This window comes from Leptodactylus fuscus, chromosome 6 (genome assembly GCF_031893055.1).
Source record: "Leptodactylus fuscus isolate aLepFus1 chromosome 6, aLepFus1.hap2, whole genome shotgun sequence".
NCBI classification, from domain to species: Eukaryota; Metazoa; Chordata; class Amphibia; order Anura; family Leptodactylidae; genus Leptodactylus; species Leptodactylus fuscus.
In genome coordinates this window covers 46,466,719-46,487,173 of record NC_134270.1, presented here as the reverse complement: position 1 = coordinate 46,487,173, position 20,455 = coordinate 46,466,719, and the positions used below count along the sequence as shown (strand labels likewise).

The 20,455-nt window shown below is 39.9% G+C and overlaps 2 protein-coding genes across 2 annotated transcripts; one reads left to right on the top strand and one right to left on the bottom strand.

The window, feature by feature from the left end:
- Nucleotides 1-9,721, bottom strand: LOC142209981 (olfactory receptor 5AP2-like). Its single transcript, XM_075279014.1, has 2 exons — nt 9,703-9,721; nt 1-956 (listed from the first exon to the last, which is right to left on the bottom strand). Exons 1-2 carry the CDS (start codon nt 9,719-9,721, stop codon nt 1-3), a joined length of 975 nt encoding a protein of 324 aa, XP_075135115.1.
- On the top strand, nt 8,172-20,178 carry LOC142210597 (membrane-spanning 4-domains subfamily A member 4A-like). Its single transcript, XM_075279870.1, has 7 exons — nt 8,172-8,242; nt 10,458-10,623; nt 12,621-12,749; nt 14,230-14,286; nt 16,768-16,941; nt 18,151-18,270; nt 19,850-20,178. Exons 2-7 carry the CDS (start codon nt 10,462-10,464, stop codon nt 19,937-19,939), a joined length of 732 nt encoding a protein of 243 aa, XP_075135971.1. The 5' UTR covers nt 8,172-8,242; nt 10,458-10,461; the 3' UTR covers nt 19,940-20,178.
- The last annotated feature ends 277 nt before the right edge of the window (nt 20,179-20,455 follow it).

The window sequence follows — 20,455 nt, the reverse complement described above, 5'->3', positions numbered from 1 at the left end:
TCAGTATTTTTGAGAAATCGTCATTCGATGCATCAGTCTCCTCACTGCCATCTTTACATTTCCGTTTCTAAACGTGTATATGAATGGATTTAGCAGCGGTGCAATAACTGTATACATCACAGCAATCAACCTGTCTTGATCCATTGAGTAACTGGATTTTGGTCTAAAATACATAAAAATTCCAGAACCAAAAAAAATGCTAACCACTGTGAAGTGGGACACACAAGTAGAGAAAGCCTTCTGCCTGCTCGTGTTTGACTTCATATTGATAATGGTGGATATGATCTTTACATAAGAAATCATTGTCAATATAAAGGATCCTACAATGACTGACCCGCTGATAACAAAAATGGCAACTTCATTGAACCAGGTATCAGAGCATGAGAGTTTAAGTAACGGGGGGATATCGCAGAAAAAATGATCAATTTTATTGATGCAAAAAGGCAATGTAAATGTAAGAACAGTGTGAACAAGGGCGTTCAATGCCCCAAGAAGCCACGAGCCAGATATAAGCTGAGTACAAACCTTCTTGCTGAGGATGACACTATATTGAAGAGGACGGCATATGGCGTTATACCGGTCGTAGGCCATAGCTGCAAGCATATAACACTCCGCTCCACCCAAAAGTAGAAACCAGTACATTTGTATTACACACCCATAAAAAGAGATGGTTTTATGAGTCGCGAAGAAATTTGAAAGCATCTTGGGAACCGTGGAGGTGATGTAACATATTTCTAAAAAAGAGAAGTTGGCGAGAAGGAAATACATAGGGGTCTGTAGATTAGGGCTAAATCTAATGAGAAAAATAATGGATAAATTTGCTAAAATAGTTGTAACATATATACATAAAAACAATACAAAGAGCAAACACTGAATCTGCGGAATATCGGAGAGGCCAACTAGAATAAATTCATCAATCCTAGTGATGTTTTTGCATTTCATGTCGTTGTTTGTTTCTGCAGAAAAAGAAAGACATTAAATATGCAGAAGAACATTGTAGATGTAGATCTCTAAATGTCTGGATCAGATGACTGGATTAAATTAGCACTAAATATAGAACAAAATTACTTTGTTTAAAAAAAAAAAAAAAAGACAGAAAAAAACATTTTCACAGAAGAAACTAAGTTTAGTATTGCAACTCAGCTCCAATGATGTGAATAGGAGAAAGCAAAAATTTTTCAACAATCCTGGTGAAAATCCCCTTTTTATCTTAAATGATTGCTTTGATGCAATCCTAAAATTTCTATAAAAACTCTACTATGTTGCAAAAGATCATGTCTTGTCCCATTCCCTTTTGCTACTGAAAGGTGAGAAGAAATGTGTGCATCTTCCTCCTACATTGCTAGAAAACAAGAGGAGCTGAGTAGGGTTGAGCGATCGTGTTCGGAAAAGATCGGATTCCGATCGGCGATCGAGAAAATTTCATGATCGCGATCGGAATTCCGAACACGATCTTTTTAGGTGGGATCGAGATCGGTGATTATTTCCCACAATGCTTTGCTACTGGTCAAGCATTGTGGGAAAAGCTAACAATGTTAGCCTTCACACTGAGTATACGCTCCGCTCATTCTGAGCAGAGTGTATACTCAGTGTGAAGGCTCCGCTGCGGTTCCATAGGAATGAATGGAAGCAGCCGGCACACAGCCTTAACCCCCTGCGCGCCGGCTGCGTCCATTCATTATAATGGGAGACTAGCTATCATCTCTAGTAGCTAATTACCTGCAGAGATGGCTGGTCCGGTGCCTGGTGTTCTCATTCTTCTTCGCCTCGCTGCCCCCGCCTCCCAGGTTAGTGTTAAAGAGCTAGGAAGAAGGCGGGGCTTGTGGCTTATGGGAGGGGAGACATGGCATCTCCCCTCCCAGTACCCACCCACACTCTCTTAACCTGCCCACACTCTCCTAACCTGGGAGGCAGGGGGCAGCAAGGTGAATAAGAACGAGAACACCGGGCACTAGACCAGCTGTCTCTGCAGGTAAGTGGACACCAGGGGGACTAAGTAGCCAGAGGATTAAAAAAAATCCTCTGGCTACTTAGTGATTTAAAAAAATCACTACATTCTAACAATTAAAGCATTCAATTGTTAGATTCCATGTTGTATAGTGAATAGGATTGTTTTTAAAATCCGATCTCTGATTACTAAAAAAAATCCCATTGACTTGAATTGGGATCGGAATTGAGATCGAGATCGGGTTCGAATGAAAAATGATCGGAAATCGGATTTCAAAATCGATCCTGAAAAGTCAAGATCGATTCAACCCTAGAGCTGAGCCAATGGCCATTTACAGAGTTTAGGAGGAAAGGCAATATCAGACCATGTTGCTCTGTTTGGTAGAACTATGAATAATAAAAAGGATAAGTATAAGTGGTCTAGAAGGGTTTTTGGTGCTGACAGACTCCCATCAACGCTAAATATTTGTATTCATTAATAGGTGCCGCTCCCGTTGGAATATTTCCTCTAGACTCCACCATTTCCAAGCAATTGTTTCTGTGAATTTCAGCACCCAATATGATAATTAGGCTCTTCGTCAGGTGGATGGTCCCAGGCTGTCTGCCGCAGCCCAGTAGTGGCCACTTGACATTAGAGAGTCTGATTTGCCTACAGAGTGCTGAAACCTGTTTGCTTGGGTACAGTGGTGGCTAAAGAAAAAATTCCAACTGCACTAGAATCAGCGGAGCGTCAAATATTGAAGGATGCATAGAACTGGAGCTGATGGAGGTGGTGATAGGTCATGTTACAGGCTGATGTTACATGGTCTAGTTGGCCATCCTTAAAGAAGCACTCCAGAAAATGACCCTGTGGTCAAACTCTCAAAGCCAAATCTATTAGATTATCAATCTGTCTCTCATAGAGGTGCATTCAGAACTCCAGAGGAGAGCACATAACTTCACAATAAAGCAGTCACTAACTTATTCTAGAATATTATACTACACACACTTATTTTCAAACAAAAATGACAAAGAATTTTACTGGAGGGCTTCTTTAAATACATTTTATATGGCCAGATCTCATGCATTATGTATATTGGTTAGTAAGAAGTATTGAGCTTAGACTAGATCACCTTCTGTAGTGTCTACCACTGGCATAAACTATACAATAAATTATAACGACAAAAACTATGAATCTAAAAATGTGAATTAGAAAATTTTTTAAAAGAAATCTAACAAGTGTTATATTTGTAAATCGGAATTTAAAACATTAAACAAAAATGGACAAAAACATTCCTAGAAATATATTCCATTATTCAATTCCATGAACGGATACTTACTGTATGTAACTGCTCATCTGGATCTGATAACTTCAGAAACACAACATTTTATATTAAACATATTGCAAACAAGTTTTAGTCACATTTCAAGAGCTGAAGAATAAAAAGTATTTCTAACTGATTTAAATTTCCAAATTACATGTTTTTTTGCTTGCATGTTTGTTTATGGGCAAAGAAATTTGAGCTTATTTTTGCAATATGAACATTGCAAGTTGTTATATATGAGTTGTGTAGTTATGTCTGTAGCAGGTCATTCGGGTACGATGACTGAAGATGTTCCTGAAATTCAATGTAATATATGGTACGGCAATACACCAGAGCTTAATTATGCTACTAAATAAATCAAGATTCAAGGGAATTATTAGAAATCTAAAATAAGCAATGCTTAAAATACTTTATATGTATTGGTCTTTAAAGAACTTAAACCTCTGACCAATCACAGAAGACTAACAAAGAACAAAAAGTATTAAAGCATGTAAAATACAGTATATTTTGTGTGTGTATATATATCCTATTAATATGATAAATGTGAAAGTTTGTGAGTTTGTGGGTTTGTGAGTTTGTGTGTTTGGATGTTTGGATGTTTGGATGTTCGGATGTTTGTTCCTCAATCACGCAAAACCCGCTCGACCGATTTGGCTGAAAGTTTCCACAAACATAGTTAATACACCCGATTAAACAATAGGCTACTTTTCGTCGCAATAGCACACATACGTTTGTGCCAGGACCCCCACAAAACCCAAACTCACACCACCATCTCTGCAATCTCACACACTTTGGACCATAGCAAGCCCCAAAATTCATATTGCCCTCTACAGCTTAGCCCCTAACCCCACACAATCACATATACATATACTTTACCACTTTGCCCCTCACCTTAACGATACTCCAGGAGGCTCTCTTTAACGCTCCAGAGCAGCCATGTTTGCCAACCCCCACTGCTCTGACAATCCGCGACACCACCCACCCATGTCTATACCCCTAGGCGGTCTAATAAAAGCAAAAACAAAAAAAAGGAAAAAAAAAAATACAAAATAAAAACTATTACAAATTCAAATCCCCCCCTTTCCCTAGAACACATATAAAAGTAGTTAAATACTGTGAAACACATACATGTTAGGTATCCCTGTGTCCGAAATCGCCCGCTCTACAAAGCTATACAATATTTTGCCTGGACGCTTAACACCGTAGCGGCAAACATACTGAAAAGTCCAAAAACGCCGTTTTTTCACTATTTTCATTATCAAACAAATATCAATCAAAAGTGATCAAACCAATAGCATTTCCCGAAAATGCAACAACTAAAAACTACACCCGGCCACGCAAAAAAGACATCCCCGACACAGACAAATAAAAAAAGTGACTGCTGTCAGAATATGGCAACTTTTAACAACAAAAAAATGTCAACACACTACTGGCAGAAAATAACAAATCATACAATGTTGTATATCAAAGTATATTAACTTCAAATACCTCTGTCCCAAAGACACTATGTACAGTTTCTCAGAACACCGTATAGCAGCTCAAATACAAATTAACTTCAAACACAAAAGTCTCAGTCTGAATTGCAGCAAAAACAAGATACAAAGTTACATTTCATATCCCATACCTTATACACAGTACGAAAACCTTACCCGCGCCTGTATTTACCCACTTCTACAATCACCACAGACGAAGTCGCGGGTACCAGCTATATATGTATATATATATATATATATATATATATATATATGTATATATATATATATATATATATACAGTATATATTATAGATACACTATGTTTTTGAGAGTGAGTGCACTCATAGGGTAAAGTCGGACTTGAGCACCTAGACAAATGATTGAGTGCTTGGCCTTGTGACTCAAGATTTTAGACCAAATACTTACCACTATCATAGATGTTGTCAATAAACTATCTGAAATGGGCACGCACCAATGTGAATGAATGTTTAGCTCTGGTCGTCTGTTATATGGTCAGTTACTATACTATATTTGAATGGATGATGTGTACTATAATACCTCAACAGTACAGATGAGCAAACCTTGCAAGATTCATTTTGTTTTGGGTTCAGGTGGGTCAGGTCCCAGATCCATTCCAGATTGAACAAGTTTGGTACAAACCACAGCTTAAATTGGCTTAAAACATAGCCTACGCAATTTGTAGCTCACTTAGGCAAATACAGGAAAAATATGCAAATACGTTTTTCAAGATGTAAATAGGAAAACAGTGCCTCTGCTGCCCTCTAGGGCTAGCCCTCTTAAACATCATGCATGGCTTGGAAAATAGATTTGCATATTTTTCCCACAATCCCCCAGTGGAGCAAAAATGGCTTAGTAAATTCTGTACGCCTGACAAGGTGCTCTCTCTTCAAGGAGAGATATTATCCCCATAACCTGGTCCAGAAAGTCCCTCATCTTTGCCAAACCAGTTTTCCCAACGCTGTGCCGAAGAGATTCAACCAGATCGAAACAGTGCTGTCCACAGGTGGGATTCTGTTAGAATAGAATAAATAGAATAAATTGGTTTGGCATATCCTCACATCATAGCAATAGACTTGAAAAAGCCAGTATAGATTTGCCATAAATAATACAAGTAAGGTGATAACTCCCTTTTATACATTTAAGAAATTGGAAATTAGGAGTATAAGCAGACAACGTGACAACCATTGGTGTATATACCAGGGTAGCAGATATAATATCTGCTATGTGGCCTAATAACTGAGGGAGTCCACTAGAGATGAGCGAGTAGTATTCGATCGAATACCTCCCCTGCATAGTTATTGGTATTAAAAAAGTGCCAGGGAAGGTGGGAGGGGAAGCAAATTTTTACTGTGTTTACCGCGTGGTATTCGACTGAGTACTCCAATAACTATTCAGGGGAGGTATTCGATCAAATACTACTCGCTCATCTCTAGAGTCCACCATTTAGAGATAAGATACAGTTTGTGTTGCCTGTGGATGATGGAAAGACACTTAAATACTTGGCCACATTCCAAGATTTGCTATTTTGTCTGATTATTTCTTGTTTTTGGAAATCGCAGCATGTCAATTATAGCTACGTAAATGCCAGCGGTTTCCCCATAGGTATAATTGAAACAGAAAGTCCGCAGAGGAAAACTCTGGAAACTTTCTGTCAAAAGCTCTGTGGGAAGAACCGCGATGTGTTGCCGCCACGGTTTTTCCCGCAGCGCTTTTTTGCTTCGGGACGCCCCATGTGGCCTTTGTCTTAAGGGGTTTTCCAGGCAAAAAATATGTTTTCAAAAACGTCTGTTAGTGCTATCAATAAGTTAATAAGGGCACCCAAGTACCTTTAGTAGTGTTTTGAGTGATTTCTGTGTGTCTTTGGGAGCTCCTGGCATCTTTTGCATTTGTTTACTTGGTGTAGCATCCTGTGTACCTTCCACACTACCTCGCTCTCACTACCCCCCCTCCTCTCTCACTCCATTATAACCACCCAGCTAAGGTATCCGACCCACTACTAGCCCTTCCCAATTAACTCAGTCAACCCCCTCTACCTTCCCTTATCTCACCACATCATACTTAGCTATTTACATCTCTGGGAGACAGCCCCTCCTTCTTTTTTGTGCACAAGCTGGAGACTCTCCTAGCATGTGCACAGACAGGAAGTACCTGTGACGTCTGCTCAGTATAGATGGCATACCCGCTCTACTGTGCATGTGTCGCAGGCGCCTCCAGACTGTGCAAGCACTTGCAGAAAGGAAGAGCCATTCCTGGTCACATAAGTATTGATGGGGTTGGGGGAGGGAGGACTACTCGTGACGTTCCGTTTCGGAATCGGTGAAACGGAACGTCACAGGTGTTTTATTCATTATTACCCCTAGTTCATACAATAGGCTAGTACTGGTGAAGGGGTCAGCTAGCAAAGTCATGCTGATCAGAAGTAATTCACACCTATAAATTCTATCACTACATTTTTTGCTTTCTGTGGTTTATAACAAGGGATTGAAAATTACTAGTGAGAGACACAAAGGAAATGACAGAATAATAAAAGCTGCTCAGCAATAAAACCTTTCAAGGAGCAAAGATCATCCTGTACCTGGCAGGTAATCGCAGAGATCAAATAAAAATCTAGTTACACCAGCGACTGATATGAGCGTGAACAAGGAAGCAGCTCCTTGCATAAAACACCGGCACTGAAATCTCCTTTATTATTATTATTATTATTATGGTTTATTTATATAGCACCATTAATTCCATGGTGCTTTACATTTGGGGGTTACATACAGTACACAGAATATACAGGTAGATATAATACTAACAATGACCGACTGGCACGGTGGGGTAGAGGTCATTGGAGGATCTGAGGTTACATGTGGGCAGGTAGTGGGAGATTAGGTCAGAGATATATGGAGAGGACAGGTTGTGGATGGCTTTGTATGTTAGCGTTACGTTTTTCGGGAACGTATTGATGGTTTCACATTATTGTCTCTATCATCACATCAATGGTCATTTCCTATGAATAATATTTGTATGTCCGTCACTTTCTGATGTCAGGACCAGGCAATCACACAAAGATGTGCAACTCTACATAGACACTGCTTAGCTTTCCCTGCAGACACAGTCCATCATAGATCAATTTTTTAGGAAGTTCCTTCTTCTGTGTTAACCACTGATTGATTCTTTATTGCCGGCTGGGTGAATTACGTAGTATTATGTTCCAGCTGCTGCAGAACATCATAATACACAGCTGAAACACAGTTGTTTTACATGAATAGATTAATATATTGTGGTCAGTAAGTCCTTACCTGGTCAAAAGTGGTTTTGCAGTAGTTGCAGTGTGTATTATAAGTTCTCAAACCACAAAAGTATCAGAAGGCAACAAGTAGTTCCTTGACCGGAATAACAGAACTTTGCCAGGAAAACTCCCATAAAAAGTCACATGACCTGCACGTCACTCCTGTAAACAGTTCCCTGATATTCCGTGAGCTAAAGCTGAAGACATCACAGAATATAAAGGTTTGTCAGATATCCAAAAATGTTATTATCAATTAACCAGTGTTTATAATCATATGAGATGTAGAGATTTCTATTCCCTGATGTGTATAGAAGAGGTCTTGTAGTGCAGGTTTTGTAGAAGATGTCTTTTAGATGATGTATTGTAGAAGGTGCCTTGTAGAAGGTAACTTGTAGAACATGTCTTGTTCAAGGTTTCTTGTAGAGCAGTTTTTGCAGAAGTCTTTTAGATGAGTGCTGTTCAGATCGGCTGATCCGAACAGTACTCGCTCATCTCTATAGATGATGTATTGTAGAAGGTGTCTTGTAGAAGGTATCTTGTAGAACATGTCTTGTAGATGGGGTTTTGTAGAACAGGTGCTGTAGATGGTGTCTTATTGAAGGTATCTTGTAGAACAAGATGGCTATGGCTATGCGGTAACCCATCTCTGCACTCGGAACTACACTTGGATGTTATGATTTTATCCTTGGAGTACGACTCCATCAAAATAAAAGTGAAGTTTTAATTTAATCTATACCGGACTCCCGGGTGTTGGATTTTCCACTATTATTTAATAATATATTGGGTTCAAGAGACGTATTTTAATATTTTATTTATATGAATTGAGGTCATATGTAAGGCCAATGGCAGGGTCTAAACATCACCATGTTCTGGCTAGTGAGAAAAGATAAAAACAGAAGCTCTGTTGGACAAAGCCTTGTTGGCTCCCTTCAATGTGGTGGAGTGTGTCTAAAAGCCATGGGTGCCTTTTGTGCCCAATGCAGATATAAAGAAAAGACTTAAAATGTACATGAGTTTTCATTAAAATGTGAAATATGTGCAGTGTCTTGCTAGGCAGTCTGTTCTACAACTGTATAGGCCTTCATATATTGTGTCCTATCAGTTTTTCTGCTGCTAATGTCCTCATTTTGGCTGAAGCACATTTTCTCATTTTACTTTGATGTTGTGGGTGTGTACAATAAGGAGCAGCCTTTCCCCTTCCCCTATCCATTATTACTACTTTGGTTTGTTTTCATGCACTTTTGCCAGGAGTAACTGTACAAGAGCAAACAAATTGCCGAGAAATGCCCAAGTAACCGTTATATAAGAGATCCATGAACACTGAACTGCAAATATAAAGCAGATATATGCAGATACCCACTACATTCTAGAATCTATCATTCAGGCATGACCCAGGAAAAGAGCAATCTATGAGCACTGTTGGGGTCATAATAGCCCCAGAGCTTATGTTGTTGTAGTTTCAAATTAAATAACAGGCCAATATCGGCTAAAGCCGATCTTGGACCTGGAGAATCACACAGACACATGGTGGTAGTGTATCAAAATGGATTCTGATTTATTGTTACAGAAAGTTAGCATTTATACAGACAAAAGCAGGTTGGACTTTGACATGATTGGTTATAACATAAGCTGTGGCACATGACTATTGGATAAGGTCTGCATCTCATTATTATACTCCAACCTGGGATGACCTTTCTCATGACCTACAGAAGAATTTACAATATTTATGTGTAAACCAACATCTTACACTAATTCTAGATGTATATATCACAGCACGAGAGATAATGATCACATGCTATCTGACCAGTCCGGTCTGTGGCTAAGGGTTAACTGGTTATAGAACCTGTTATGAGATTCTTACCACAACAGATAAGGAGTTATAACCCAACCATCAACATTCCACACGCCTTATCCCCTAAAGGGGTCTCTTAGACTCTAAACAGACATCCTTATGAAGCTTATATAAGAAAAAGGTTACAAGATGGCTGACAAAAATACAAGATGGAGGATGTGATCCTAACAGCACATTGACTAAAGCTGCATGCTGTCTTTGAATAATATCCCATCTGTAATCACACATAGAATACTTTATTCTTACATTATAAGCTGCAAGATGCTGCAGAATCTTCAGTTCTTGTAGTTTGCAGACATGTGTGAGGCTGCGAGTAGAATCAGACCTTCCTATCTTCATTCACTCTCATCACCTCATTGACTTTCTGTCTCACTCATATATTGTATCTAGGGACAGACTTCCCTGGTAACAAAGGCAAGAACCTTAAAGAGGTTTTACAGGCAAAAAGAAGCAATATTTTCAAATAAAGTGCATAAAGTACATTTTGGTCCAGAATCACAATTTATAAAATAAGACTAAAGTGTATAAAAGTGAGACTAAAATATAGATTATGTACACATCTGCGTTGTGTCTTACCGTTGCAGTGCCATGTCTACACTCATCACAGATGAAGCCTCCTTTACTACCTCACAAGCAAGACCTCAAACTGATGACGTGAATGCAGCAAAAGAAGGCCTGCCCCAGATTATTCAGTCCAACATACCCAACCCATTACTCATATTTTACCGTGGAGAACCTGAAGTTCTTGGAGTAAGTTGGAGTCATCTTTACAGGGGACCTGACACCACTGTATATCAGAGAAGTTAGCATTCTACATTCACTGTTGCTGATTCACTTCTTCCATCCATAGTTTTCTTTTACCTGTATGCCCATTTAGTTGTTATTGGTGCCTTTAGCTCTGTAAGTGACAGCAGTAAATAACCTAGAAAGAAGTCCTTGGCAGTTTAGCACCAGTGACTGAGGTGACATGATACCACTGAAGTACCCATTTGGCTATTATTGCCATCATTACTGACATTAATAAGAGATGAATGAAGAGCATACAAATGAAAGAAAACTATGGATGGCATCAATGAAGCTGTGGTTAGAATTGCATTTTGCTGGAGTTACTGATGTGAGATGTGACAGATCCTCTTGCAGTATCCAGATTGCTATTGCTTATACTAGATTTGTCTTTTTTGCCTCTGGGTTGTGTTTGTATGTCCTGTCTTCTGTGTTCCATGTTCTCTGTTCTGTGTGCCTGTATATTGTTTTGCAGCCACCCCCTTATTGTTTCCTGTAGTTCCCCCCTGAGTTTCAAACCCTGCACTTAGTACAACAGTGGTGGGGACTGAAGACTTTTGTCTCGTGGGAAACAATTCTAGCTCAATTCTAGTCAGTGAGTTGTTGGTCAGTTCCAGTTTGCAGAAGACAGTGAAAGCCAGCACTGTGTACTGAGCCCCAATGGCTTTCCATATAGCCCCAAGGAGGAAGACTCAGCTAAAAATACCCAAGGAGAAAGTCTCAGCCCAAGGCTCTTCCATAGGCAGCCCTGAGCTAGGGAGTTCAGCTGTGTACAGTTTAGACTTTATGCCAGGAGGAGCAGTGGATTCCTTTGATAGGAGGAGTTGTCCCTTCTCTAAAGTAACCATACTTCTGTAAGGACTACCCTGAACTACTACCTCCATTATCTACTGCTGAAAGAGACAGAAGAGAGGAGTTATAGTTGGAGTTGGAGTGGAGTTACTAGAGCCTTAACATCCCTGGGCACTCTCCTAAGACCAAGGCTGAAGAGTTGGACACTGGAAAACTACAACCCCCATTTGGAAGCTGCTTGTATTATTACTGTTAAGTTGCTGAGTAAAATGACACCCTGTTTCACTGCACATCCATCTGCCTGAGTCGTTCCTGCATTACCACCAGGGCCCTTCTGACTTCCATCATAACGGTTCAGCATAGAGAGGTCCCCTCTCCAATCAGAAGCGCCCCATGGGAAAACTACTAGAACCAACATCAGTTATTATAGCAGGCCTCCCTCATTGGTGTTCAGCCTAGGAGCAGAACTGAGGAGCGTGGTTGAGTGTGCTTGGCCTAGCTGGTGCCACATCATCTGCCATTACTACTGTTATACTCCGGTTACCTTCACCTGGGCTGCAGCACTCTTTAGTACATCTGTTCATGTAATATATGCATTTCCTAATGATATTATATCTTAAAAATAAGATCAGTGGTTCTTTACACAAAAACATAAGTCTCTGTAACTCACCTTAGACAAACAGGTCACGTTTCTGTTTCTTTTAAGTGGTCAGTTCTGATAGTGGTCTCGTGGTTATTTCAGATTTTGCAATGACATTGTCAGTACGCTTTGAAACCATTACCCTTTGGATGGTGAATCCAATAGCATTCACCACATAGCCCAATAGCATTCACCACGTAGCCCAATAGCATTCACCACGTAGCCCAATAGCATTCACCACGTAGCCCAATAGCATTCACCACGTAGCCCAATAGCATTCACCACGTAGCCCAATAGCATTCATCACGTAGCCCAATAGCATTCACCACGTAGCCCAATAGCATTCACCACGTAGCCCAATAGCATTCACCACGTAGCCCAATAGCATTCATCACGTAGCCCAATAGCATTCACAACGTAGCCCAATAGCATTCACCACGTAGCCCAATAGCATTCATCACATACACCAATAGCACCTTATTGTATCTTGTTATATTAAGGACAAATGGCTTTTATTTGTCTTATTTTGCAGACTGTTCAGATATTTCTAGGAATCGTCTTTCTCTCATTTGGCATCATGTTTTCGATTATGTGTGAGAAGCCATGCCCTTACCTAGACAATATCACAATGTCTTATGTGCTCATATGGTCCAGTGCTTTGGTAAGACAATTTACATCTAAGACTTTTATTACAGTTCTTACTTTATGCAAAGAAAGTAAAGAAAAAGAGTAAAATATTGAAAATAAATGCCCGATTTCCCTTGTTCCCTTGTTCTGTTACGTTCCGGACACATTTTGTATCAAATGTGTCCAGAGCATAACATCCATGTTTTTTCTTTGGATATAAAAAGTCATAAACCGATTTTAAAAGCTGCATGCACCCAGTCATAAAATAAGCGCATGCACTGCCAGAGGAAGGGACAGTAAGACCAGCGTAAAACATACTGGTCTTGAAAAATCGCTTTCATTGTGCTGTGCCTAGTAAATTATATGAGGGAGAGGCAGCTGGTTCCAGGTCTTTATCATTAATGGTATTTGAGTTTCCTTGCCATGCACTATACACTCAGGTCCTGCAATAGACGTTTGCTATATGCCCAGGGCCACTACTTACCATGGAGACCCAGGAAGCCTCCACCACCATCACTTACCCTCATGACAATGTTGGTTCCTTTAATTTAATAGTAAAAATCACAATTGGAGCCTATATATTTTAAAGGTACTAGCCATCACTATTTATATTGGTAGTCTGAGCTCACTGCTTACCTACTAATGACAGTTCCCAGATGGTCTTCAGAAATGCTATCTGTCCAAGACCAATATTCGTTGGTGCACTCCATTGTAGAATGGTCTGCCTATATTGTACAGATATTGCATTTTTTAACTTGAACCAATAACATATTGTATCATGATAACGAACGACAAAACTATTGAAAACCATGGGAAAAGATAAGTTAAAGTATGGCTTAGCTTGTTAATGGTAATATTACATTTTGTCATGTCTCCGGTAGAACAAAATGGAGAGAACCACATTTATGTACTATGTGCTGCATGTGGTTACAGTAGGGCTAAGGACATTTTAATCTGGCACCACACAAAAGTTTATCAGATGTTCTCATAGGGTTCCTATTCTATGTAGTGCACCCTAATCTTAAAGGGATTGTCCACAAATAGAACAAAAGGATGAGGCCGGGGAAGGTGAGACATAAAATAAAACTCATACTCACATACCTGAATGATGTCACCGGTTGCTCTCCTGTGGACATGTCCGGTGCAGAACGTTCATCAGTGACCGCACAGCACACATCGGACTGGACATTGGTGTTGGACACTGGAGCACAGGACAAGCGAGTATACATTTTTTTATATCCCACTTCCCTGAGTTCTGAAATTCGTGGACAAGCCCTTTAACAACATTCCCCCAAAAGTAGCTTAGTTTTGTTGGTTTATCCTTGGTTTCCCTATATGGCTGATCAGACACATAAGTTGTACTATTCCTATCATTATTGGTGACAACCAGCTATCGTGCATGGAAATGAATATATAGTTGACATAACCCTGCCTTTTTATTTCCAGTAATATACAGTTTCATAAGCTAAATCCGCTCTGAATCTCTGATTTTTTTTTTTTTTTTTTAACTATAGTATATTGTTTCTGGATCAGTTTCACTTGCTACTTCACTCAAACCCACAATAGTCAAGGTAAGAATATTTTTTTGCAAACAAGAAAGAAAATGTACCTAAATTGTACCTGTTTAGTGAAACAAAAACACAAGTTATATTAAGAGCAATTCCCCATTTTACTACATTTCCAAAAAACTCATCCACTTTAAAGGGGTTGCCCAAAATTACAAAAAATGGTCGTTTTTGCTTGCTCTCAAAATGAGCACTACAGTACACTTGTACACCAGTTTTATGGTATTTGTGGTAGATTTACTCCTTTGACTTCAAAGGAGCTGACCTTCAATACCATATATACTGTACAGTCTATATTCAGGTCTGGAAGAAAGCAGCCATGTTTTTTCCCCTTTACAACCACTTTAAGTGTTAGTGGGCTCATCTTGAAACCCAACACATTTTTATAAGGAAACCCAGTTGAGCATTGTGAGACTGGCTTCTCTAAGGAATTGGCAAAAATAATCCATGTCTGACCATATGGAGCAACCATGTAATGTAATGCAGGATCAGGTTGAGTCTGCGAGATCTAAGCTGCTGTTACAGAGTGCCCTCTATGATATCCAATACAGGTTTTCAAATTTTACAAATGTCACATTTGACCTGAAACTGATAAGGCTTTGACCGAGATGCCAGAAGGGTCAATGCCCACAATCAGTGCGCACCAATCGTGGACATTAGTGCTGGATGTCTGCTGTATAAAACAGCAGATCCCCGGCGGCTATGGCGGCCGCCTAACTCCCCAGTGGCTGGCGTATTTAAACACCTGGCATCTGCCGTACTAGTATGGTGGATGTCCGGAAGGGGTTTAACCCCTTCCCGACATGCGCCGTAATTGTACAGCGCATGTCGGATGTGTAACTATGGCGACCGCCTGGGAGTCGGTCGGCTGCCATAGCCGCCGGGTGTCTACGGGTGTCTACTCCGGCGCCACGGTCAAAGGCAAGACACCAGAGCAGCAGGACTGGACCACACTGGGAGGACACTGGAGCACAAGGGACAGGTGAGTATTATTTTTTTCTATTTTACCTTCCTAGTCTATTAAAATATAAAAATGCACCTGGACATCCTCTTTAACTACAAACTGCAGATACAGTCATCAGGCAAAAAATTCATTTTTCAGCATAAATAAAGTTTCAAGCCAAGATTATGAATCCTGTTTCAACCACAAAAATGTGGATTATGGAAACAGTGAGGTCCAGGAACTTCCTGTTTGTGAACTAGTAGAGTTGAGTTCATAGTTGTGAAGTAGCAGAGATAAGTTTGTAGTTGCACAGTAGCTGCATTAAGTTAAGTTCCTGGTTGTTCTTCAGCACAGCTGAGCTTGCAGTAAATGCAACAGTGGAGCATGAACCAGCAATAAAACAGAGAGGCGCCATAGTACAGATGTGGATTACATGAGCAGAGGAAGGAACCAGAACCAGGAATGCAAAGACCAAGAGTTACCAAAGGCAGATCTCCAATAGAACAAGAAAAAAATAGTTACAATGAACAGTATTTTACCCCAGATGTAACCAGAAGACACCAAGAGTAGTGACTAGGAGAAGACATCGGACCTAACCAAGTGTTACCTGAGGAAGGCATCAGTCTCAGAACCAGGAGTTGCAGGAACAGGGTCCAGGAACAGGCCACAGTTGAAGCCAAAAAAAACAGCAGTATTTAAACATGGGCCAAATCACATTGCAAAATAAAGATCATAGTAATAAGACTCGGGTATTGTCACTATACCAGGACTGGGTCATTGTCAGTCATGGTAGAAGAACTGGTGCACAGTTACCAAATCAGGACTGGAACACAGGAGTAAGACTGGGATGTAATGACCAAAGCAGGATCATTACCAGAGGAAACAATAATTAACTAACCCAGTAATGAAGGTTCAAGGCTGGAACATAGTCACGTATAGACAATATTCAGGTGATATCACAAATCCCAGGAACAATCTATAACAGAAACTAGAAACAAATGTAAAACAGGGACCTTCTAGGAAAAAAATGGAACTAGTAAGCAAACTGCATCAGAAGTCATCAGAAGTCAATGCAAATATGATGTTGTCCGGACCCAGGAAAAGGTTAGCCAATTGAACAATTCCAAGAAAGCACAACATTGTAGACCTGGGTCGCAACCAGAATATTAGATCTAAATTCATAGAGTGAAGCAGGATGAAACCAGCACAGACCATCTGGATCAAACGGCATCCATCCAGCTGAAAGGAAATGAGTAACAGTACAGTTTGTGAAGTTGCTCTTGTTTTCTCAACACTTAGGAAACAGGTATTCTGCCCATTTTGCATTCCCCTTAAAACAACCCTGCTCATCCTGTAGTCAGCACCGTTACAAGGTCTCCTTTTGCAGCCAGCTGTCATAAAGCCAGAATGGCTGATGTGCTGTGACAGGTATACAATTCTATAGAATTCTTTATATAATTGTTCACCTTAATAGTTCTAGTATTAGGTCGATATAACCCATGATTTCCAATTTCTGATGTAATGACTGTTCATTTTCCTTCCAGGTGCGAGCAAGTTTGGTGATGACTATGATCAGTATTGCTGCCGCTTCCTATGCGATACTCGTGGTCATACCTATTTTTCCTTCAGCACTATATATTCCATATCCTGATACGTATGTTTTGGCTTGCGCATATTATAACCCACATACGGAATGCATAGGAGCATTTAACCCAATGGTATATTTTCTATCATTTATCTTACTATGCAAAAGTGAATGTCCACTGTTTATCATCATGTCATGATGTCCAACATTCTACAATATGCAGTACAATACAAGCTAAAGAATATCTAATAGCTCATTCCTAAGCCCCATTCTTTCCTCTCCTGAGCAATTTTTTGTATGTCCCAGGCGTCAGCGCAAGGAACTCTTAATGTCCATTGCTGTCATCCTATGACAGAAGACAGCATCGGACATTAGTAATATCATATTAATTAGGTTCTCTACTTTCAGATGGGTGGTCCCTGTCTGTCTGCTCTAACCTAGCACAACCCACCTGGCAGTAGAGAGCCTAGTTAGGACATTGGATACTGAAACCAATACCACCAATTCCTTACGATCAGTGATGCCTAGAGAGAATTCCCCTGGATGGCCACACATATCGAATAGACGTCTTATAATAGAATATTGCAAAATAATGTTGTTTTTAAAATGTGGTCATTTTGTTACACACATATCTTGACATGTATAGCCAAGGGCAAAGGTAAAGAAAAGATGCATTCATAACATTTTATGGGTTATTTCCATCACACATATTGATAGAATATGCCATCATTTTCTGCTAATATTTCTAGAACTTATACATATCCAAATAATGGGGATCTCCTGCTAACCAATGTGTCACTTTGAAAAAAAGGAATTGATGTGAGCATACATAAGTGTGACTTTCTCGATTATAGTTTGTGAAACTTATGGAAACAACCAAGCATTTACCATCCTACATATACTGCAATGGAGAATGGAGTCACATTAATACAACCATCTTTTCCACCCTGGACTACAAAACAGAGAATCCTAAATATAGTGATGCCAGATATGGTAGATACCCACAGGTTACAGGTTGTGCATCCCTACAGAGCAGCAGTAATAACCATGGCTAAGTGGATCCAAAGGTCCCTCTGCCATACAATATAAGAACTCACCAGTATTATTATTGGAACATGGTAGGTATAGGGCTGATACAGATTTTACATTGAGGCTGGGAGCATCAAACTATCCCTTTGGCATAGACACAGTAGTTATATGTATTGAACTTTTTGATTTTGGCGCAGAAGTCTTCATACAAATGAGATAGATGAATATCAGTGCCAGAAGATGAATCCCACTGTATAGAATATATTGACAGTACTACTAGGGATGTGCAGAGTAACCTTTTTTTCTGTTTTAGGTGTGCTTAGGTGGTATCGTAATACTCTTCTTTTTACTTACCATTCTAATGTTTTGCATCACCATATCCACATCAGTGTTTGCATGCAGGACTGTATGCCGAAAATCGTATAATGAAATGGTGAGTTACTGCTCTTCAAATATACAATATGTAAAATAGTCAACAAAAATCTAGGGACATATTCACATGGGCAATATTCCATTTACTGTATATACTCAAGTATAAGCCGACCCGAATATAAGCCGAGGCCCCTAATTTTACCACAAAAAACTTGGAAAACTTCTTGACTCAAGTATAAGCCATGGGAGAAAAATGCAGCAGCTACTGGAAAATTCTGGGTGCAGTAGTTGCTGGGTGATGAGGAAGGGGAGGGGGTGTTTTGGTTGTCTGTCTGCCCCTTCCCTGAGCTTGAGGACTGTTTTTTTTCCCCAACTTGGAATTCAGCCTGGCTGAATATAGGATATCTGCAGTGCTCCTATTAACCCCTTCCCCACGGAACAGGAGCACTGCAGATCCCCTATATTCAGTAGACCGGGCACTTTCAGACACAGGGATACCTAATGTGTATGTGTCTCACAGTCATTTTCTACTTTTATATGTATTCTAGGGAAAGGAGGGATTTACAACTTTTATTTACTTTATTTCTTATTATATTTTGTTAAAGCTTTTTTTTTTTTTTTTTTTTCCCCCTCACTATTTTATGGGAGATTCTATACATTACTATTGCGGCTAGTCATAGACCCCCCCCCCCCCCACAAAAAAAAGAAAAAGTTTTTTTTTGCTTGACTCGAGTATAAGCCGAGAGGGGCTTTTCCAGCACAAAAACTGTGCTGAAACATTCAGCTTATACTCGAGTATGTACAGTATATGGTCTTCTAAAAGTGAAATTGATAATTAAAATATCACAAAAGTCAGGGGCCACACGGTGGCTCAGTGGTTAGCACTGCAGCCTTGCAGCGCTGGAATCCTGGTGTTCAAATCCCACCAAAGGCAAAGAAAAAAAAAAATCATCTTCAAGGAGTTTGTATGTTCTCCCCGTGTTAGCATGGATTTCCATCCCATATTCCAAAAAGATATACTGATAGGGGAAAATGTACATTGTGAGCTCTATGTGGGGCTCACAATCTACATTAAAAAAAAAAAAAAAATCAAAAGAGTCAGAGCTTAACCCTTCTACTGGTTCATACATTTCTACTACAATTGAAACCAAGTAATAAGTGATAGACTTAGGGGTAGTAAAAGGAACAATAATCTGACATGACTTCCTCTTCAGCTATTGGCTGAAGCTACACCTCATAGACTTCCTGTCCTGCCCGCCCCTTCATGCTCTACATATAATACTAGCAATAGTAAGAACTCTCTGCGCCACTTTAGCTTCTTCTGCCCGCATTTGTTCTAGAAATTATGTGAAAATTATGAGCGAGTTCACAGCATTGCCAGGTGCATATAGAGGGGGATCATGTTTTGACTTTACATTTCTATACGCCAATACACTAGCATTTAAAGAATACTAGAAATACTATTGAAACTTTTAGACAGAGAAATTTTCTTACTGAGAAGGGTGGAGTCTGTGGCCCAACTAATAGGGTGCCTGCTTCTCATGCACAAGGTCCTGGGATTAAATGTTAAACATTTTGATATTCAAATTTTACAATTTGCGATTGATTCTATTCATTTATTTGCTATGTATTTATTTTAGAGTGTGGTTATCTATCGATGTACACCTTCAAATGTAGCAGGTACATCCACAGAAGCGCCTCCTCCCTCTACGACTTTGCTGGATGCTTAACCAGGATTTAAAGGCACGTCCCAGGGATCTAATACAAGAATATTCATGCTAAGTTGAAGAACTCACAACCTGATGCATTTATATACCAGAGGATTCATCGTTCATAATAAATTTACAATACACAATAAAGAAATATAGTATTCAACAAGAAGACTGCACTATAGTAGTACAAGGAATATAAATGTCGTCTAACTTGGAAAAAAGGGGGATCTAACTACAAGAAGAGCTTAGCAGATACAGTAGATTGTGAATGAGGTTGGGTAGGATTCATTCCAAAACAGTATCATGTCTGTCCACCAGTTGTATATGGTATTTCAACCCAGAGTCGAACTGGCCCACCAAGGTACCAGTGAATCCTCCAATGGTCCCATGTCTTTAGGGCTCCCTACCGGCTTTTTTTCTAATAGGCAGTGGAGGAGCGGTAAGGCCCCTATTCACTTACATCTCCCCGCTCCATGTCCTGGGGCCCTCCGTACGCACTGGCATGAGACTAAATGGATGCTGGTGGTGGACAAC

Excerpts from the sequence above, each read along its gene's own strand:
- LOC142210597 (XM_075279870.1), top strand. The coding sequence starts at position 10,462 with ATGTCTACACTCATCACAGATGAAGCCTCCTTTACTACCTCACAAGCA. Across the intron at positions 14,287-16,767 it reads TCAAACCCACAATAGTCAAG|GTGCGAGCAAGTTTGGTGAT; the intron begins GTAAGAATATTT and ends TTTTCCTTCCAG. Across the intron at positions 16,942-18,150 it reads TAGGAGCATTTAACCCAATG|GTGTGCTTAGGTGGTATCGT; the intron begins GTATATTTTCTA and ends TTTCTGTTTTAG.